Source organism: Fimicolochytrium jonesii, assembly GCF_025526975.1.
Source record: "Fimicolochytrium jonesii strain JEL569 chromosome Unknown EV422scaffold_2, whole genome shotgun sequence".
NCBI lineage: Eukaryota > Fungi > Chytridiomycota > Chytridiomycetes > Spizellomycetales > Powellomycetaceae > Fimicolochytrium > Fimicolochytrium jonesii.
The window spans coordinates 494,271-511,142 of record NW_026515669.1 but is presented as its reverse complement, the minus strand read 5'-3'; the positions used below and the strand labels follow the sequence as shown (position 1 = coordinate 511,142).

The 16,872-nt window shown below is 54.2% G+C and overlaps 6 protein-coding genes across 6 annotated transcripts; 3 read left to right on the top strand and 3 right to left on the bottom strand.

Annotated features, from left to right (window-relative positions):
- Positions 1-250: 250 nt before the first annotated feature.
- Positions 251-2,091, bottom strand: EV422DRAFT_513965 (methyltransferase-domain-containing protein). Its single transcript, XM_053069202.1, has 4 exons — positions 1,938-2,091; positions 1,532-1,793; positions 920-1,446; positions 251-818 (listed from the first exon to the last, which is right to left on the bottom strand). The coding sequence occupies exons 1-4, from the start codon at positions 1,986-1,988 to the stop codon at positions 420-422; spliced, it is 1,239 nt and encodes a 412-aa protein (XP_052929191.1). The 5' UTR covers positions 1,989-2,091; the 3' UTR covers positions 251-419.
- EV422DRAFT_513963 (uncharacterized protein) lies at positions 2,092-3,215 on the top strand. Its single transcript, XM_053069201.1, has 2 exons — positions 2,092-2,307; positions 2,412-3,215. The coding sequence occupies exons 1-2, from the start codon at positions 2,198-2,200 to the stop codon at positions 3,022-3,024; spliced, it is 723 nt and encodes a 240-aa protein (XP_052929190.1). The 5' UTR covers positions 2,092-2,197; the 3' UTR covers positions 3,025-3,215.
- A 328-nt stretch (positions 3,216-3,543) lies between these two features.
- EV422DRAFT_583164 (surface antigen-domain-containing protein) lies at positions 3,544-5,766 on the top strand (the record flags this gene model as incomplete). The annotated part of the gene is made up of 9 exons (XM_053073411.1): positions 3,544-4,080; positions 4,172-4,312; positions 4,398-4,559; positions 4,634-4,722; positions 4,794-4,908; positions 4,970-5,053; positions 5,142-5,280; positions 5,353-5,484; positions 5,582-5,766. The coding sequence occupies exons 1-9, from the start codon at positions 3,775-3,777 to the stop codon at positions 5,764-5,766; spliced, it is 1,353 nt and encodes a 450-aa protein (XP_052929189.1). The 5' UTR covers positions 3,544-3,774.
- Positions 5,767-6,100: 334 nt separating this feature from the next.
- Positions 6,101-10,502, bottom strand: EV422DRAFT_563548 (uncharacterized protein; the record flags this gene model as incomplete). Its single annotated transcript, XM_053072081.1, has 16 exons — positions 6,101-6,379; positions 6,497-6,589; positions 6,679-7,080; positions 7,148-7,270; positions 7,345-7,482; positions 7,562-7,835; positions 7,906-8,092; positions 8,160-8,582; positions 8,684-8,970; positions 9,029-9,177; positions 9,252-9,344; positions 9,411-9,471; positions 9,534-9,646; positions 9,705-9,762; positions 9,841-9,963; positions 10,123-10,502. 16 exons carry the CDS (start codon positions 10,500-10,502, stop codon positions 6,101-6,103), a joined length of 3,183 nt encoding a protein of 1,060 aa, XP_052929188.1.
- Positions 10,503-11,081: 579 nt separating this feature from the next.
- Positions 11,082-12,745, bottom strand: EV422DRAFT_563547 (beta-lactamase/transpeptidase-like protein; the record flags this gene model as incomplete). Its single annotated transcript, XM_053072080.1, has 2 exons — positions 11,082-11,618; positions 11,738-12,745. The coding sequence occupies 2 exons, from the start codon at positions 12,743-12,745 to the stop codon at positions 11,082-11,084; spliced, it is 1,545 nt and encodes a 514-aa protein (XP_052929187.1).
- Positions 12,746-13,995: 1,250 nt separating this feature from the next.
- On the top strand, positions 13,996-16,872 carry EV422DRAFT_137531 (uncharacterized protein). Its single transcript, XM_053064787.1, has 8 exons — positions 13,996-14,391; positions 14,467-14,600; positions 14,672-15,523; positions 15,601-15,687; positions 15,763-15,948; positions 16,042-16,127; positions 16,222-16,291; positions 16,361-16,872. The coding sequence occupies exons 1-8, from the start codon at positions 14,223-14,225 to the stop codon at positions 16,700-16,702; spliced, it is 1,926 nt and encodes a 641-aa protein (XP_052929186.1). The 5' UTR covers positions 13,996-14,222; the 3' UTR covers positions 16,703-16,872.

The window sequence follows — 16,872 nt, the reverse complement described above, 5'->3', positions numbered from 1 at the left end:
AGATTGCCAGTGTTGGGTTTGTGGATCTGGGGTGCCTTTTTCTGTTTATCTGCACCCCTAAACCCCGAGAGAGAGAGAGAGAGTTTTATTGTATATGTACATTGTGCGTTTCTGTGCTTTGTGCTTTCACCACGCACAGGCCGTAACGTAGCCCGCCTTACCTACTACATCCCCATCAATTACTTACGTAGTATACCATCCATCCATGCTGTTTATCAATCAGAAGCAAATGGAAACGCTGCATGCAACAACATAGAATGGACTTGGTGTGCTAATGCTCATTCTTAAATTACCGCCCAAGAAACGTGCGCCCGGTTCTATGGCTAGTCTACATCTACGTTTGTCGATGAGAGGGTGGTGCATGCATGGCGCCTGCCTTCCTATTGTATGTACAACGAGTAACTTTTCTTCGGTATGGGTCAACGCCGCTTATATATGCACGGCTTGAGTAACGGCCCATCCTTCGTCGTCTTCATGGGTGTCGTCGTAGAAGCAGGCGCGCTTTTATTGGGCACATTGCTCTTTCCGCCCGCATTCTGTTTGTTTGCATTCTGCTTGGCGCGTTTAGAGACCGCTGGCTGTTGGTCCTGATCTTGCTCTGATGTTGCGGCACTGGCTGATTGAGGATTTGCTTTCCGCTTCTTGGATTGGGCTGTGAAAGCGGAGGTGGAGGCTGCGGTGGCTGATGACTTGAATGGTGGTTCTTGTTCCTTCCATTTCGTTTTCTGAGTGGCAGTGATGGGATGAGAGTCGTCTGCGTCGGCGGAATCGGACGCTTTGACAAAGTCGAAGAGGATGAACATCTTGTTCTTCTCGTCCTGTACAAATCATAACCATTCCACCAAAGAGAGGTGAGTCTCATTTTTCCACGCGGACAGCAAAACCAGCAAACTCGTCGCCTCGTCGACCCCACACCCACCTTCTTCAGCATCCTGAACCCTAACCCTTGCAATGCCTCCACAAACGCCTCGAAATCCGGAAACCTACTCACCACCTCCGCAATCATCAACCGTCCCCCGACCTTCAACACCCTCCCCGCCTCCCTCACAAAATCCATGAAATTTGTCCCCATCAAACTCAAACAAAACACCACAACATCCACCGTCCCCTCCTCCAACGGCACATGCGCAATATCACACGCCACCACCTCCGGCCTTCTCGAAACCAGATCAAATGAATGCGTCGTTAGCTGCCCTTTGCGTTTCGCATTCAGCACCTGCGCGATCTTGGCGTCGCCGCAGCCCATATCGGCGATCACGGTGCCCGCGGGTAAAGTGACGAGGTGGGAGAGGAAGGTATCGACGGGGTTGGTGGGCCACGACTCGGTTTGGGAGCGGAAGCCGGCGTGGTAGATGTCGAAGTATTCGGGGGTTTGGGTGAAGATTTGAACGGCGGCGGGGGAGTCTTTTGTGTAGAGGATTTCGTTTATCCAGCGGAATTTTGAGCCTGGGAGAGGGGGAGGGGTGAGTATGGCCAGCCCACGCCTCCGCTGTTGAGGGATTCGGTAACACGTAAGGGTTGAACGACATACCTGCAAGCTTCTTCTGCATCTTCTCCTGCAATGCAGTGAGTTTCTGCTTTGGCTCCTTCTGACCTTGCGCCTCTAGCGCCTTTGCGCCAATCGCTTGGTCCTTCACGTCCACCTTCACCTGCTTCTTCGGTTTCGAGTTGTGAACCTCCTCTTTCGTTTGCTTATCCGCATTCTGTTTCGTGGCTCCTACGACTGGCTTTGGGAGTGGTGACGCTGTCGCCGTGGGTTTGCCATCTCCTTGCTGCTTGCTTTTTAGTAGAGCCTGGAGCCGAAACGTACGGTCCGGTTAATGCGTGCACATGTGCTTGGAGGCTCTCAGAGAAACGCTGCGATAGGCTCCGCATGCCACAACCACCGCTCTCTTTCAGAGAGCGTCCCACAGCCCAGTGCCAACGGCGGCCCATACCTTCTTCAGCAGGTCCTTCCGTGCCTTCAGTTTCTGCCTCTTGGCGTCCATTGTTGCTTTATGGGTCGCCCTGCACTGAAATGCACCCGTTCCAGTTCGTGTTTTTGGCTGGGGTTTGAGGAGGTTCTCACGCGTCCCTGCAATCCCCTTTTCAACGCCTTCAACCACCTCAAACGGTTGCATTCGCTTGGGCAGGCTCGGAGCTGCTGGAGCCTTGGACACCTTCCCACTTCGGTTTGCGAAAGCTTCATACGGACAGAATGGCGTCCTCCGACGACGACGCCGACGACTGGAGAGACCTCGTGCACTACCAGGGCATAGAGGACCTTCCCAAAGGCGCGCAATCAGGCGCCTTCATTCAGTCCCAGAGGTACGTGTGGGCTCCTGGGAAACAGGGGATGGGACAGACGGATAGAGAAGCACATCTTCGGGGGTATAGGAAGTATCTGCTCAACCTATCTCCTGCTACAACAGAGGACAAATCCAAACAACCCTTCGGGCGGCCATCGATGACCTCCACTCCCACTTCCCGTCGGACCTTCCCTCCGTCAAGCCCATCCGAGACCCGGACGCCATGGGTCCGTTAGTCTCTGACCTCATTCACGCCTTCCCTGACTCCCTAATCCCCTCTATCCGCGTCCCCGCCGGTATCGCCGAATTCTGGCTCCTCACCGGCGAAACCGAGCCGACTTCCACCGCCTCCTTCGGCCTGCCCACCATCCCCGCCGACGCAGACCTTTTGCACCCCAAAGTCCCCGGCCTGGCGCGAATCTCCCTCGACTACGATGAAGAGGTCGACGGGCCGTATGCCGAGAAAGTAGGGTTTTGGGTCGCGTGTATCGCGCCATTGTCTGACGGGTCGGTTAGGAAGCGGAGGAAAAGCTCACAAGCGGAGACGGAGTTTGGAAAGATCTATTTTGGGGATGTGAGTGGGAAGGAGGGCATCAAGCCAGTAGCAGAGTCGTTTGAGGAGTTTGTGTCTCTGTGGACGGAGTTCATGGTTGAGTGTGAGTGGAACGAGGCTGCGACGGATGCGGATCGGCATGATTTGCTTGGCGAGTTCTATGGTAGTTTCAACGAGGACTAGATAGTGATAGTCGGGAGAGTCAGCTGCCACGAGGGAGGGGGGAGAGGACATCATTTCCCTCCATACCAGCTTCGACCTTTTGTATTATGTATATGTCTCCGTAGTCGGAAAGGTTCAGATAATCAGTATTTCATGCCTTAACATTTTCATTGCTTGCTTGTTTACCGCTGATATATCGCTGCAGGAGGGACAAAGTGTATATGTACCTTCCCTTCACCGCTTACAATCATGCATGATAAAAGCGAAGGTGTCCCCAGTCCTCATGAAGGGTTTGCCTGTCTAAGGGAACGCAGAAAAGGCGACGACCCGGCGACGATGTCAATTGCGACGCGACTCCCACTGCATGTGCACAATTCGGGCCCACTTCACAATTCGACCCATTTGCGACCGACTTCGACACCTCTGACACCCCAACAGAAGTCCCACTATGGAGGGCTTTCTGAACGACGACAAGTTGGCGGGATCTCGGCCGGGCTCTTCCGCCGACCTGCCCCCCGCGCCGGTGACTTTGGACCCAGAAGTTGTGTTCCGCCGCCAGCAGGAGGTGCAGAGGCTTACCACGCTTGTACGTTTGATATAATCAAAGTATCCGCTATGAGGGGCGCCTTGGGTCTGCGGCCTGCAGATATAGGGAGACCGGAAAGGACTTGTCGCATACTGGAAGACAACTCAATTCTGCTCAATTCCCTTTCCCTTCCGTTTTCTTTGTGTCACTTGGAATTCTAGGTAGCGGACTCGCAAGATCGCCGCATGCGCGTGAACTCAATCCGTCTAGAAGGAATCGAACATACCAAGCGTTCAGTGGTCGAGCCGCTCGTCCGGCCAATTCTCGAATCCCAGAACCTAGGGGACGTCCTGTCAGAATCCCGGGAGGCTTGTCACCGGATATCTCGGCTTGGCGTGTTCCGGACCGTGGGCGTGACGCTGGACACGGCGGACCCGGGACTGTATGGGTTGGTGGATGATGAGGCTGTGGATGTAGTGCTGAATGTGACGGAGGCGCCGAGGTTTTATGCGAGGACCGGGGCGGACTTTTCGAATTATGATACCACGACGGTGAGGATGGGAGGATTCGTTACCGTGGATACTCCTCCGGCGGACAGGGGCATTTTTGCTGATGGTCTTTCCTCGGCATGCGATACATCAGAATATCACAACGCGGATTTCGAATGTGTTGGGAGGAGGCGAAGTGCTTGAAGCCAATGCATCGTATGCCGTGCAGCCCGGCATCGCATTGAACGAGCCAAGTACATCTTTCAACAACAACGAGACGGGGAGCTACTTCCAGGTAGGATGGGGATTTCCGGCATTCAGCGGATTGTGGGGACGACCGATTGAAGGCAGAGAGGCTGATGCTGGCCGCTCTCCGACAGCTTCTACTCAGCAAACCGATTCTACCAAAACCGGTGTTCCAAAGGCCGAACCATGTGGATCCGGACGCCCGCGCCGAGTTTGCGGCGTATAGTACCAATCGAAACATGTCGTTGCACCAATCGCACGAAGAAGAGACGAAGGGACTGTCTGCGCGATACAAGGTACAGAGGGGCTTGGCAGGGAGAGGTTGGTGGAAGGGAGCATTAGGTTTACGATCCTTCTTGTCTGGTTACAGACAGCAGACATCTTCCGAGGCACACACGAATTAGCATACGATGTGGCATGGCGACGTGTCCACAGTCTGGCGCAGAGCGCTTCGTGGAGGTGGGAGACTTCACTGGCGTGCTTTTCAGTGCAAAGACTGACGACTGGTGCTCTGGCGCGGTTCCACACAGTGTGCGACAGGATGCCGGCCACACCCTCAAATCCGCAATCAGCCACACATATGCGAAGGACCATCGCGACGATCCTATGCTACCTACAACGGGAAGCTACATCCGAACAAGAGAGGTGGGCAACGTTTAGCAACCTGGTTGTTGCCTCTCATGCATGCGCTCACAGAATATCCTAGGAATTGGCGGGACTGGGCGGTGACGTGAAGTTCATGAAGGGAGAGGCGGAAGGCCAGTGGGTTCGGAGTCTTGGGAACGGTTTCGTACGTTTCGTTGTCCCGTGTCTTCCTCGTTTGGATAGCCAGTCGCATTTTGTGAGGGGGATTGACTGATTTTTCGACTGTCGTGCAGATTTTCACCACATCCGCCCGCGGAGGACTTGTTGTGCCGTTCACAGGCCACCGGATGCGGATCAACGACCGATTTACCCTGGGAGGTCCCAACACCGTGAGGGGATTCCGGCAAAGTGGGATCGGGCCCATGGACAAGAGTAAGACTGGACAGGCCCCTCCGCATGCTATGAAACCGGAATGCTAAACGTCCGCTCCTTCTTGCATTACAGAGGATGCGATAGGTGGAGACGCTTACTGGGCGGCAGGCCTCAGTCTCTTCACCCCATTGCCTTACCTCCGCGACAAGCCAATAAAGGGACACGTGTTCCTAAACGGAGGATCGCTGGCGCAAGTCAACACAGGTCTGGAAAGGCTTTTCATCCTGCAATTCGTTCCCATCTTGAGCGTGTAACTCACATCATTCCCTTTCCTTCCTCCTCCACTCCATAATTGTCGCAGCCACCCCGCCAGCAGAAACGGCCCGCATAGTGTTCGCCACGCCCTCCGTGTCCGCGGGGCTCGGTCTCGCCGTCCGATTCAGCATCCTCCGCTTGGAACTCAACTACTGCTTGCCTGTGACGGCTACCAGGTCTGACGTGCTGAAGCCGGGATTCCAGTTTGGGATTGGTGTGGCGTACTTGTAGGGTGTATAGCAGATCCCTACCTCGGGCAATGTCGTGCCCCGTTTCTTCTCATTTAGCATAGAGTATAGACGCCGAGAGGTAGGGGCTTCTCACCGGTTATGTAAATCTTATCTAGGCGTGTGTTCATTGCATTGCCGAAACTTGTACCTAGAGATCAGTCGTACTCTACATACAGTACATTTCCGAATCTATCCTCTGCATATGCCGATGTTTATGCAAACAAGTGACGCTAGGAGAGACTGCTGCTTCCTATTACTTCCAGAATCTCCGTAACCTCCCAAAATCCGGGGTAGCCGGAGGCCATACGCGATTCCCGTCACATCCATACGCCATTCTACGCCCGCCGTTTTCCCCCTCTTCCCCTATCCGTATTCCCGCCCGCCGCGACACCCGCAGCAGCTCCGGTCCCTGCCTCTGCTCCAGCCACAGCCCCCGGCGGCTCCTTTGTCGGATCCTGCCTAAAGAAATTGTACAAACTGCGGCCGAACTCCTGGCCAAGCAGCTCCTGACAATCCTCGAGCCCCATCTCGCTGAGTTCTTCGATGTTGCGCACTTTGGACATGACGTAGCGGTAGTTTTTGGACGTGATGCCGGGGAGGGCACGGAGGATGTCCTGTGAGTTTGTGTGTGGTGTTGTCAGGGTTCAAGGAGCGACAGAGGAAGGATGCATGTGAGACATGTGCGGATGTGAATGAAATGGACGGAACACATGAGAAGGGGAAGAACGTACGGATGGAGTAATGGCAAACGCGCTGTCGATTGTTTCCGGGTTGTCAACACCGACCGCCATGGCTTCCTCCATGTTTGGCTCCTCTTGGTTTTTCTGGGTGGGAAAATCGGGCATGAAAAGATCTTAACACATTGCAAGCCCAAGAACGCCCCATGCGACCCCTACGCTCTGCCAAGACGCACCTTCAAATCCTCAAAGATCTCCGCAGTAGCCGCCGGACTCGAACTCCACACCATCCTCAACTTTGGAAAATGCAAACATAACAAGCACAACCGACTGCCCACATCCTTCGCATCAATCTCTCCCTTCGTCTCGCGATCCGAATGCAGCGAGAACGCCTTCGCCTTGTCAAACTCGATCAGCAGCACAGGGATCTTGTAGTGCAGCGACATGGCTTCGCATTGCGTGTACAGTCGGCCGGACTTGAGGGAGGAGATCAGGTCGGAGAGGGATTTGCGCTCGACGCAGATGTGGGGAGAGAGGACGTAATCGCCGACTTCGAGTGTGCAGGCCCGGATGGTCATGCGTTGCGCGTGAATGAGGGAGGGGAGGGAGGAGCGGAATTCGCGGACGTCGACTATCACCTGTTCAATACAGACAATCGGTTCGATGAGACCGCAGAGCGCGAGCTCATATTTTGGGCTGGCCTACCTGGTTCTTCTGCTCGGCAGGTATCCGTTGCCCACCCGCTAAACGCGTGTCCAGCTTTCGCCAGAACTCTTCCTCCGGATCTCGCGCAATACGACCATCTTGATCAATGGGTATGGCCATGATCTGGCGAGAAGAGAGTGCCCGTCAAAATCTTTCCTCAGACAATGGGGGAATTCAGGACGCAGAAGAATGCTTACACTTTTCTCGCGGATGAGCTTCTCAAACGCGGACTTCTCCTTGCGGATGCCGGACAAGAAGCGCTGCTCCTCCACAGAGTCCTCATACACCATGAAATAGACGTTGAGGTTCATAGACGGATTCAGCGCCTTGAAGCACTGTGCAGAATCGGGCCAGATGAGTACTCGTCCAGCGCGCACGGAGTGGCATAAGCGCTCATCGCAGCTCTTGTCTCACCTCCACCCGCCTCACGAAGCCCAGATCCGGGTCATACATCACCACATACTCCGGCCTCAAGTCTTCCAACACCCTGGCATCATCGTCACCATTCGACACGGATGCGCCCGCGAGGGACATGGATGTCGTTGCGTACGGGCGGAGAACGACGGCGTGGGAGCTCGGGATGAGCGTGTATACGTCTTCACCGTTCAATAGTTGGGGAGGCCGATCGTCCAGAGCGTCAACGTCCATCGGCTCTTCGTCTTCGAGGGGTGGTTCGATTTGACTTAGACTGTTGATGGGTGCGTCAACACGCAGGGTCGATCGTGAACGTTGAGGTTCTATATCCCACGATAACTTACAATTCGGCAATTCGAGCAGCCTCCTCCTCAAAGGTCACAGGCATGCCTGTCTGTCCAATACCCGCCGCATGATTCCTGCCTTCTGATGGTGATCCTCCGCCGCTGCCACCACCGCGCGTCCGCCTCCGTTTATTGGGAGGGGCAGTGCCACGGCCGGTTCCACGGCCAAATGCGTCGTTCCCATTTCCTATAATCCGGACCATTACGTTGGTACTTGCCTGAAACCATCAAATACAAAAGCACCCGGAACCTACCTTCCGACAACCCACTATTTGCCCGCGACGGCGCCGCAGAAGTGCTAGTGCTTGGTGCCTTCCGAAACAGGTTCTTCGTCACCAGTGACATTCCTCCCTTCCACTTGAAATACCGCTTCAACAGCCGCTTCAGCAACGATTCCGAGCCCGGCGTGAAGAACTCATGCACCGCGGCCGGGACGTCGGGCTCATTATCTTTCTCTTCGCCATGTCGCGTTTCCTCAGAATTCAACGCCCGCTTTCGACTTTTCCCTTTCGATCGGGCGTGTTGCTGGGACACAGCGTCGCTGTCGACCACTTCGCATGAACGATGGACCGCTTCTGGCTCTGGTTTGATGAAGGTAAGGTCGCATTTGTCGATGATTTCTCGGAGCTGGTTGCAGGATCGGTCACCGTCCACCATTACTAGGACTGGGCCGGGGGCTGCGCATCAAGACGTATACATGTTAGCCTCTACAAGCGCAAGTTGGGACCCATTTATATATACTTGCTCTCTCCACGCTCTGTCCGAAGGGTCCTATCACGCTCAATCTGCCTCAAGATGTCCCTCAACACCCTCCACTTCGGTTGTTCCTCCAGTGTCGCTTCGATGCCAGGGGGAATCCCTGCGTCCAGATCTCCTTGCTTTTCGACTGCTCGACGATATACTCTTTGTCTGGCTGCAGACAACACCACATGTGCCGAATCCAGCAGGAGCCACGGACTCTGGTTTGATTCTGCACGGAAGACCGCGCTTGCATCCGTGGCGTTTGAAGCGACGATGGTCTCGAGGAAGGAGTTGAATGTGACGCAGTCGTATGAGATCAGGTAACTGTTGATATCGGGGGTAAATTTTCGGTGGTGCTTCAGGAACAAACGGGTTCATATACCTCAACAACCGCCGGAGGATCTTCAGGTCGCTGACAAGCAGCTTTGTTTTCGTGGAAACGCGGTGCCAGATGGGGTCCAGCTGTGCCCGCACGAGCTGGTCAAATGATTTGAAGAAGGCATTCTCTACCGTGAGCTCTTCGGCGTCGATCTGTTCGGAGTCATATGCCCACATCAGTATCGTCTTTGCAGCTCTGCCAACACTCTACAACGTCGATGACGCACACTTGGATTTGACCTCCGGAGTTCCGCCAAACACTGATCTACACAGTCGATGAGCGCGGCCTGGATCTCCTTCATGCTTTTAGTGAGCTTAACCTGTGCAAATCCAGATCAGAACCATGTGCATGCTGCAATTTGAAAGGAAGTCGGGTCATTCACTACCTTGCACTCATGGAGCTGTACGTTTCCTCGGTTGATGTCCTCCGTTACAGTCATGTGAAACCTGCCACAACGCAACAGCTTGAGAATAGTTCGATGGGCTCAACTGAACTTCCTGCGTTTTACCTGGGCCATAGGAACACATGTCGCTGGAAAAGCGTCTTCATGGATCTTTCCAATTTCCAGAACCCATGCGTGAAGGCTTCCGGCTCATCCGATAGGGCTTTGATGAACCCTTCCTTTGGAAGTGTCAGGACCTTGATTCATGTTTCATGAGAGGGCATCAGGAAAATATACCTTGTTGTCATCTCGGAAAAGCCGCAGGATGAAAGCTTCCGTTGACGTGTCTGTCACTCTTCATATTGTTCGGGGAACGACTGAAGGAATGAGTAACATTGCAGGCAACAAGGAGCCGAATATAGAGTCTGCGAACCTGTGAGCATGATTCACTATGATCCCCAACACCTTGTCGAAAGGAACCACTTTGTTCAGCATGTCGACGATAAGGATTCGGGAGGTCACTGATAACACGCCGCCGGTCAAGTAAAGCTCAGATCTGCATGGCATCGACAAACACTTTACTAATGTCATTTTGATATTCAGAGATAAAGCACATAATACACGAGAACCAGGTGCCTTCCTATGACCTATACTCTCTATCCACCCAATCTCCTAGTCGCTCCCAATCCCATCCGACAAACGTCACACGGCTTACCTCTCGCTAGCCTGTGTCTCGTTATTGATCGACCTGAACAAGTTGGGATGAACCGGCCCACCCTCCTCATCCGTAATAGCATCCCTAGACGCCGTGATATTCATCAAATCCTCTTTCAGCACCTGCACCTCTCGCGAGGGTGTGTTCAGCAACAGCACCAGTCCGCGAGGGTCAGCGTAGATCTGTAGGAAGGCCAGCAACACATTTCGCAGGCCAAGCCCTTTCGCTGCGATCAGCAGACCGTCGCCTTTTCCCTCGCTTCCCTGTGGTGCTGTTGCTGCGAGAGCTGAGGACGACTTTGGAGCCACTGGGGAATATGACAGTAGGTCTGTCGCCATCTGCTTCTGGAAGTCGAGGAGCTGCACCGAAACGTCCTCCATAACTGTGCTTTCAATATTTGACTTGAGGAGGTGTATCCTGGAACAGGCGACGGCAAAATCTACGGACAGCTCAAGTAGGACTACCTATGGAGCGGAACTTAGGGGGCGCGGACAGCTCACTGGTCCTCGGGATGCGCCAAGAAAGTGCTCCAAGATGCTGAGTTAAGAGTTGAGAGTCGAGAGGGGAAGCCTGAACATTTGAAGAGGACCCTGACTGCCCTTACCGCGGGCTCGGCACCGCGCAATTTCCGGGTATTCGGTACGTACTGACGGCTTTTCTTTGTCGACGCCTAAATCTGCTTCGCCAGGACGACCTTGGATTCGTTCTGAGAATGGCTCCGTCGCGAACAATAATGTCCATTCTCGTATGGAAGACTGGCTTCTGCTGTTGATCTGGGTGATGGAACATTTCCATTTAGATGACTTTCACATGCGGCCGCCGCAGCTTCACGGTGAGGAGAAACGTCCGTGATATGAATTGGAGATATATGAGTTTACAATCCGAATGGGTTTTCGGAATATATGCATCAGATTGCGAATCAATAACTACATTAGTGTCAACACCATGCCTTCACCCCTTCACCCCTTCACCCGCTTGGCGGTCACGGTAGAGGGAGCTGCCCATGCTTCACCCCCGCTCTGCGATGAAGCGTACGCGACCGAGACCGCAGCAGAGCCCTTGGTGGCAGCGGCATCTTCCCCTGTCTTCTCCGCCTCCTCAAATTCAAACTCCAAAGAGGATTCGGTCAGTCCGACGATCTCAAACTTGTTGTCCCGCTTTCTCTTCAGAGTGAACGGTCCCTTGGCAAACGGAGGGAAGGAGCAGGTCGAGTCCGCGCTGACGATGATCTCCCGATTTTCGTCCGTTTTGTAGGTGCCGGACAGCAGGTTCCAGTCAACCTCTTTCGCCATCTCTTCCGTCTTCGCTCCGCCGTTCTGAGAGGTATCTTTGCTCTCGGCCGTGTCAGGCCACTTGTAAATCCCGCCGAGAGCGGAGATGACTTGACGCCTGATACTATAACTCTCGTCATGCCCGTTGTACATGATGACTGAGCCGAAGCCGGAGAACGGGTTGATCTCCATATTGGATAGGAATCCATGGTTGCCACCCGCATGCTATTCAGCGAAGTGTTTTTGATATCAAATTGAAGGTTAGCTTTTGAGAGCGAGGTGGTTGGGCCAACACCCCTCCCTCCCCGTCCTCGGACCTGTGGAACAGAACAGCCTAAACATACCGATAACCGCATCCGCTCGTTCCGGCCAGCGACATTGACGCCCAAAGCCATTCCCTTTGAATCTCCAGTGTGCTCACCCGCCATACCAGGGATGGTGATAAACTCCTTGGCCGCCGAAGGGGAAAGCAGTGGGCCGTCGAACTTTACCACGTCCTCGGCGGCTTCGGCTTCCACAACCGATGGCAACACCTGGCGAACGGACTGTCCGATCGCCATCGCGAACCGAGCGAGTTCGGCTGGCGTTGTCCACAAGCCAGCGGCGGCCATCTCAGGGTAGACAAGAAATCCGCCACCCACGCTCGCGGGACCAAACATGTGTCCGGAAGCGGTGTTGTCGGACGGAGGCTCCGCGGTGCACAATTTGAAAGTGGACCTGTGCATTCCACATGGCTTCAAGACCAGCTCATCCATCAGCTCATCGAACGGTTTGCCAACAACATCCTCCAATACCACTTGCACAACAGAGTACCCGCCTCCGGAGTACTTTTCGGCGATGCCTGGAACAGAGTCGATTACCACCTTGGAAGTCGTGGTGGAACCCTCACCGTTGAGGGAGGTAACAATATCCGGGATGTCCGGGTTTCCTCTCGCAAATCCAGGATATCCGCTAACATTGACCCCGGCGCGATGAGAAAGTAGAAGGCGCAGAGTAACCGTGGGGCTCCCCGCGGGAAACTTCCATTTCTTCAAGTACGTGTGAACGTCCTTGTCGAGATCAAGCACACCCTGGTCCACCAAGCGCAAGACTGCGAAAGCAGTCAAGGTCTTGCTGATAGACGCGGCCTGGAAGAGGGTTTCGCTGTCGACGTGCTTGCGCTCTGCGCCATAAGCGGAGTTGTCCCGAACTCCGTAGGTTTTCGTCCAAGTAACTTCGTAGTTGTTCAGGACTGCGAGGGAGAAGCCGGGGACGATCTCAGCTAGGAGACGTTTCTCGATCGGAGCGTCGCCGGGGAGGATCTGAGCCTCGAGCTTCTCGAGGAGAGCTCCGTCAGTTTCTGTCCAAGTCATGATTTTTGCTGGGCAGGTGTTCACTTGAAAGATAGAAAGAGTTTACGCCGCGAACAGACGACTCAGGGGGTATGCAACAGAGCCAGCCCTTTTATACAGTACATCTACAGGAGACTTCCAGACAAGGCTTCCGTGGCCGAGCAGCTGGACCACTCATAAACGCCCACGAACCGTAAATTGTAATATAGGGTTGTGTCCATAGAGCAGGATAACTTGAACCACGAGGCTTGTTGTTCCGTAACTTTCCACTACACCACAACCTCTTTTGTATTCTATTTGCGACCCCGAGCAAAAATGAGGCGATAATTGAACGGAGGGAGGGCCTCAGGGAGGGCCTAATCGATCTTGGGTCAGTTTTCGCTAGGTTGCAAGCTGGTTAGGGTTACGAATGGAATGGAACATGATATCAATGGGACTGTCAGGACTCAGAAGAGGTGATAATATTATCCTCAAGTCCCAGCGTCGGGACCGGAAAATCGTATCAAAGAGGTTCTAGTAGGACCGTTCTACTGTGTACAAGTTCCATCTTGTCCTCCGAGAACGAAGTGAGAAACCGGCCCTCATGGCATAGCTGGACCAACCGTGACACATCACGGAGCGGAGTCCGACTGGAACGGCCGGGATGTCCGTCAACCTAATTGGGTGTCTTCTGGTGCCTTTCCCCTTGAGCTATTCGCCTTTTACCTGTGCTTATCCATGTGCAGAAGGTGCAAAGGTCACATCAAATAGCTGACCGAAGGGCTCTTCTGTGCGCCTTGGGAACACGCGAGACGCAAGCCTCGATCGCGAGACTCGCTTGAAACTTAACCTTACGTTTCTTTCCGAAGGCGTTGGCGCAGCACAGAAAGATACGATGTGCGAACCCACTCAACAGGACTGTTTCGGAGGCGGCAGCGGGAGTGAAGCAAGCATAGTAGCTCGTCGGACGGGGTCGAAGTCGAACTTCTCTAAGCAATCTTCACGATGGCTCTCGTTGATGTCCTCGCGTCCGAATGCGTTTCTGCTTTCGACCAAGATGCACATGAGGAGGGTGAAGATGAGGGAGAAGTCATTGACGCGGGAGGACCGGAAGATTCCACTTCGATTAGTCTCGACGTGGATATCTCTAGCGGTCTTGTGTATGCCTTACCTCCAGACAGCGAGGAGGCCAGGAAAGAACAGCGTTCCAGCAAAGCCACTCGCCAACGAACAGCTCGTTTTGCTGACGAGGACAACTCCCCAACGAAGTTGGAAGGGAATGCATCCCGCCTCCCTCTCCCTGCGAAAACGCTGCGAAATGGGACGAGAAGGACACTGGCTCCGGTTACGCCGAGAAATAATATGCCCATCTTCAACTTCAATAAGATTGTGGACGGGGTGCTGCCGAGACAAGGGAGGAGTTTGAGGCCTCTGAAGGAGAAGATGGTTGGGCGGCTGGATTGTGAATGGGTGGGTGGCTACACTTCACGTGTGCGGTCGGTGCCTTTGATTGAAAGGAATGGGTCTTCATCAGTTACGAGCGGCGGAGCTCTCTGTTCCTATGGAAGTGAACAGGAAATCGAATTCGATATCGGCGATACCCATACCCTCTATTGTAAGGAGAATGCCAGTATTGGGCAATATACCAGATGAGATCACGCCGGAAGGGTACTTTCGGATTTTTACCGGTGAGCGGCTGCATGTTTCGCGGAAACACCATCAAACCGTGAGTCTGGTTGACCGTTGGTAGGACATGCGTTTAGAGATGAAAACGGTGGAGACGGTGGACGTGAAGAAAGACGGACATCACCTGGCGCGCCTGTTACCCCATCGATATACCAAGAAGATGCCCTTCTACGGATCAAGTCCCCGTCTGCTTATGATGGCGAAACAGCAGGTATAGCTCACCAATGGCGGCGTGCAATTTGTAGGTTGCACTACTTATCGCATCTACAATAACCCTTCAAGACACCCTTCAAGACACCAGCACCGGTCGAGCGCTCGCCACCCTCGATGTTCACTCCAGCGCGGCCCGACGCGATTCAAGCCAACAAGCAAATTGTAGGGAAGCCCCGGAGGCTGTTGCCTCCGCTGCGAAAAGAACGCCCGCGGCCAAAACCTCTAGCGAAGTCCATCCCACACACCCCAGTACCGCCTCCTGCAACTTCAGTCGAAATCCCACCGACACCGCCCCTCGAGGCCGCCGTCGAGGCCGCCGTCGAGGATCCACCACCGCCACCGGTCGTGAGAAGGCGAAGTTCAATAAAACCTAAAAGGAAACGAAAAGAGTCCAAAGCAGTCATTGTCCTGCATGCGAATCCGGAAGTCGCGGAGGAGCTTGCAACGACGCCGCCTCCAGAACCTGCCGAACAGCTCATCTCTGCAGCACCACTCGAAATGGATCCGCAAGGAGCCACGGCCGCTTTAGCTGAGTCAGACATCGCGGCTTGGGCGACCGAACCAGCACCACAGCCGACAACGACAGATACATCCCTTCCTACGTCAGATCCTACAACGAAAGACAAAGTAGCACCCTACAAACCTCGCCGCCCAACACCCCCACGCCATGTCAGCACGAACCTCCCTTCTCTTGACAAAGGCGAAGCTTCACCACCTGAGGACCCGACAAAAGAGGAAACAGACGTGATGCCCGCTGAGGCTGGACGTTCTGTGGACCCAGCGGCGGATCTGGCGGCCAAAAAGGCGCGCATGGCGCAGTTTGCGGGAAGGAACCATAAACCTGGCGGTGAGGGTGGGGCAGAGAGTAGAAGGCAAAGCGTGGCGGCGGGTATGCCAGGCGCTAGGAGGATGAGCGTCATGGTATGTTTGCTTGTCCGGCATGTCTGCCACGTACGAAGACGCGACGGAATTCCTAACGACGTTAACGGATTGAATAGAAGCCGGCCATCGATATGGAGACCATGCGTCGCCGACGATTGAACAAGGATGCGCCACATAGGCAAGGGTTGGAGAAGGAAAAGGATGTATGTGAAGTTACTCACCAGTGTCCCCATCACCACGATTCCCGCTGAACCTCTCGATGACATTGCGCTCAACAGGACTTCCTCACATCGCTCCTTAACGACATGAACGTTCTCGACGACGAAGCCAAGAAGCGCTACATCCGCCTAACAGATCCATTCTTTAAGGGAGCCGATCGAGAATTGATAAGTGTCGAGGAGCTGGGGGTCGAGCTGGAACGCATGAAATGGGTGAACAGCGGGGAGGTGTCGTATATCCAGAATGTGAGTTGGCGTGGGGATTGCATCGAGAGTGGATGAGGGCCGGGGATTGGCGCGACGGGAGAGGACACTGAGAGCTTTTCTCCCCCAATGCAGGTATTTGAGCTCGTAGCGGGCGATTATGTCGACCAGGCTGAGTTCTGTGTCATTGCGGCACTTGCGGAACGGGTTACGTTCTTGGAGTAAGTTTGTCGGTGAATCCGGCATCAGCAGCGAGTTCCGCTCTTGCTCTTCATGCTGATTGTCCGGCCGCTTTCACCACTTGCATCGCAATAGTACGCGGCTCCGTCAAAGTTTCGGTCAGACGGACTTCAAAAAGCTGGAGAAGAATATCAAGCAGTACAGGGTACATATTCCGCTGCTTTCATCCGAGTTCGATACTAGTCCTTCATTGACTCCGTTCACCCCAAACCAGCACCTCTTCCAACTGAACGCCAACGAAGAATCCACCCTAACCTACGACGACATCAAAATCCTCCTCCTCTCCACAGGCCTCCCACCCCAATCCGTCGACAGCGTCGCATCTCTCCTCAACCTCGCACCCACAAAGGAGGCCGCAGCAGGGACCACCAAGAAGACCAGCGTCGGGTTCCTCGATTTCCTGACCTACGTGCCGTTCTTTGTCATGCTGCATGACCGTATTGTCGATGACCCGTTTAAGGAGCATCTGAAGGGGGATCAACAGGATGCTGGGGATGTTGTGAGGGAGCTGTTGGAGGAGATGAGGAAGGGAAATGGGGGGTCGACTGGGGCGTGATGAACGAGGAATGTGGGATGGCACCATTCTATTGCTTTGATGTATCGAATTGCTGCGTAGAAGCATGTATATGCGATTATCCGACATGGGATGGTAGCCAGATTCAGAATGTCGTTCCCATCCGCATGGACCCCTCGCTGCCTAGTCGACTTCTGCCTCACTAGCGTAAA

What these genes read in the sequence shown, in the direction of transcription:
- EV422DRAFT_513963 (XM_053069201.1), top strand. Translation starts at nt 2,198, where the DNA reads ATGGCGTCCTCCGACGACGACGCCGACGACTGGAGAGACCTCGTGCAC. An exon ending in GCCTTCATTCAGTCCCAGAG is followed by an intron (nt 2,308 to 2,411) that starts GTACGTGTGGGC and finishes CTGCTACAACAG; the next exon opens with AGGACAAATCCAAACAACCC.
- EV422DRAFT_513965 (XM_053069202.1), bottom strand. Translation starts at nt 1,988, where the DNA reads ATGGACGCCAAGAGGCAGAAACTGAAGGCACGGAAGGACCTGCTGAAG. An exon ending in GGAAGGACCTGCTGAAGAAG is followed by an intron (nt 1,794 to 1,937) that starts GTATGGGCCGCC and finishes TTTCGGCTCCAG; the next exon opens with GCTCTACTAAAAAGCAAGCA. An exon ending in GATGCAGAAGAAGCTTGCAG is followed by an intron (nt 1,447 to 1,531) that starts GTATGTCGTTCA and finishes CCCCTCTCCCAG; the next exon opens with GCTCAAAATTCCGCTGGATA.
- EV422DRAFT_137531 (XM_053064787.1), top strand. Translation starts at nt 14,223, where the DNA reads ATGGGTCTTCATCAGTTACGAGCGGCGGAGCTCTCTGTTCCTATGGAA. An exon ending in CTAGGAGGATGAGCGTCATG is followed by an intron (nt 15,524 to 15,600) that starts GTATGTTTGCTT and finishes CGGATTGAATAG; the next exon opens with AAGCCGGCCATCGATATGGA. An exon ending in AGAATATCAAGCAGTACAGG is followed by an intron (nt 16,292 to 16,360) that starts GTACATATTCCG and finishes ACCCCAAACCAG; the next exon opens with CACCTCTTCCAACTGAACGC.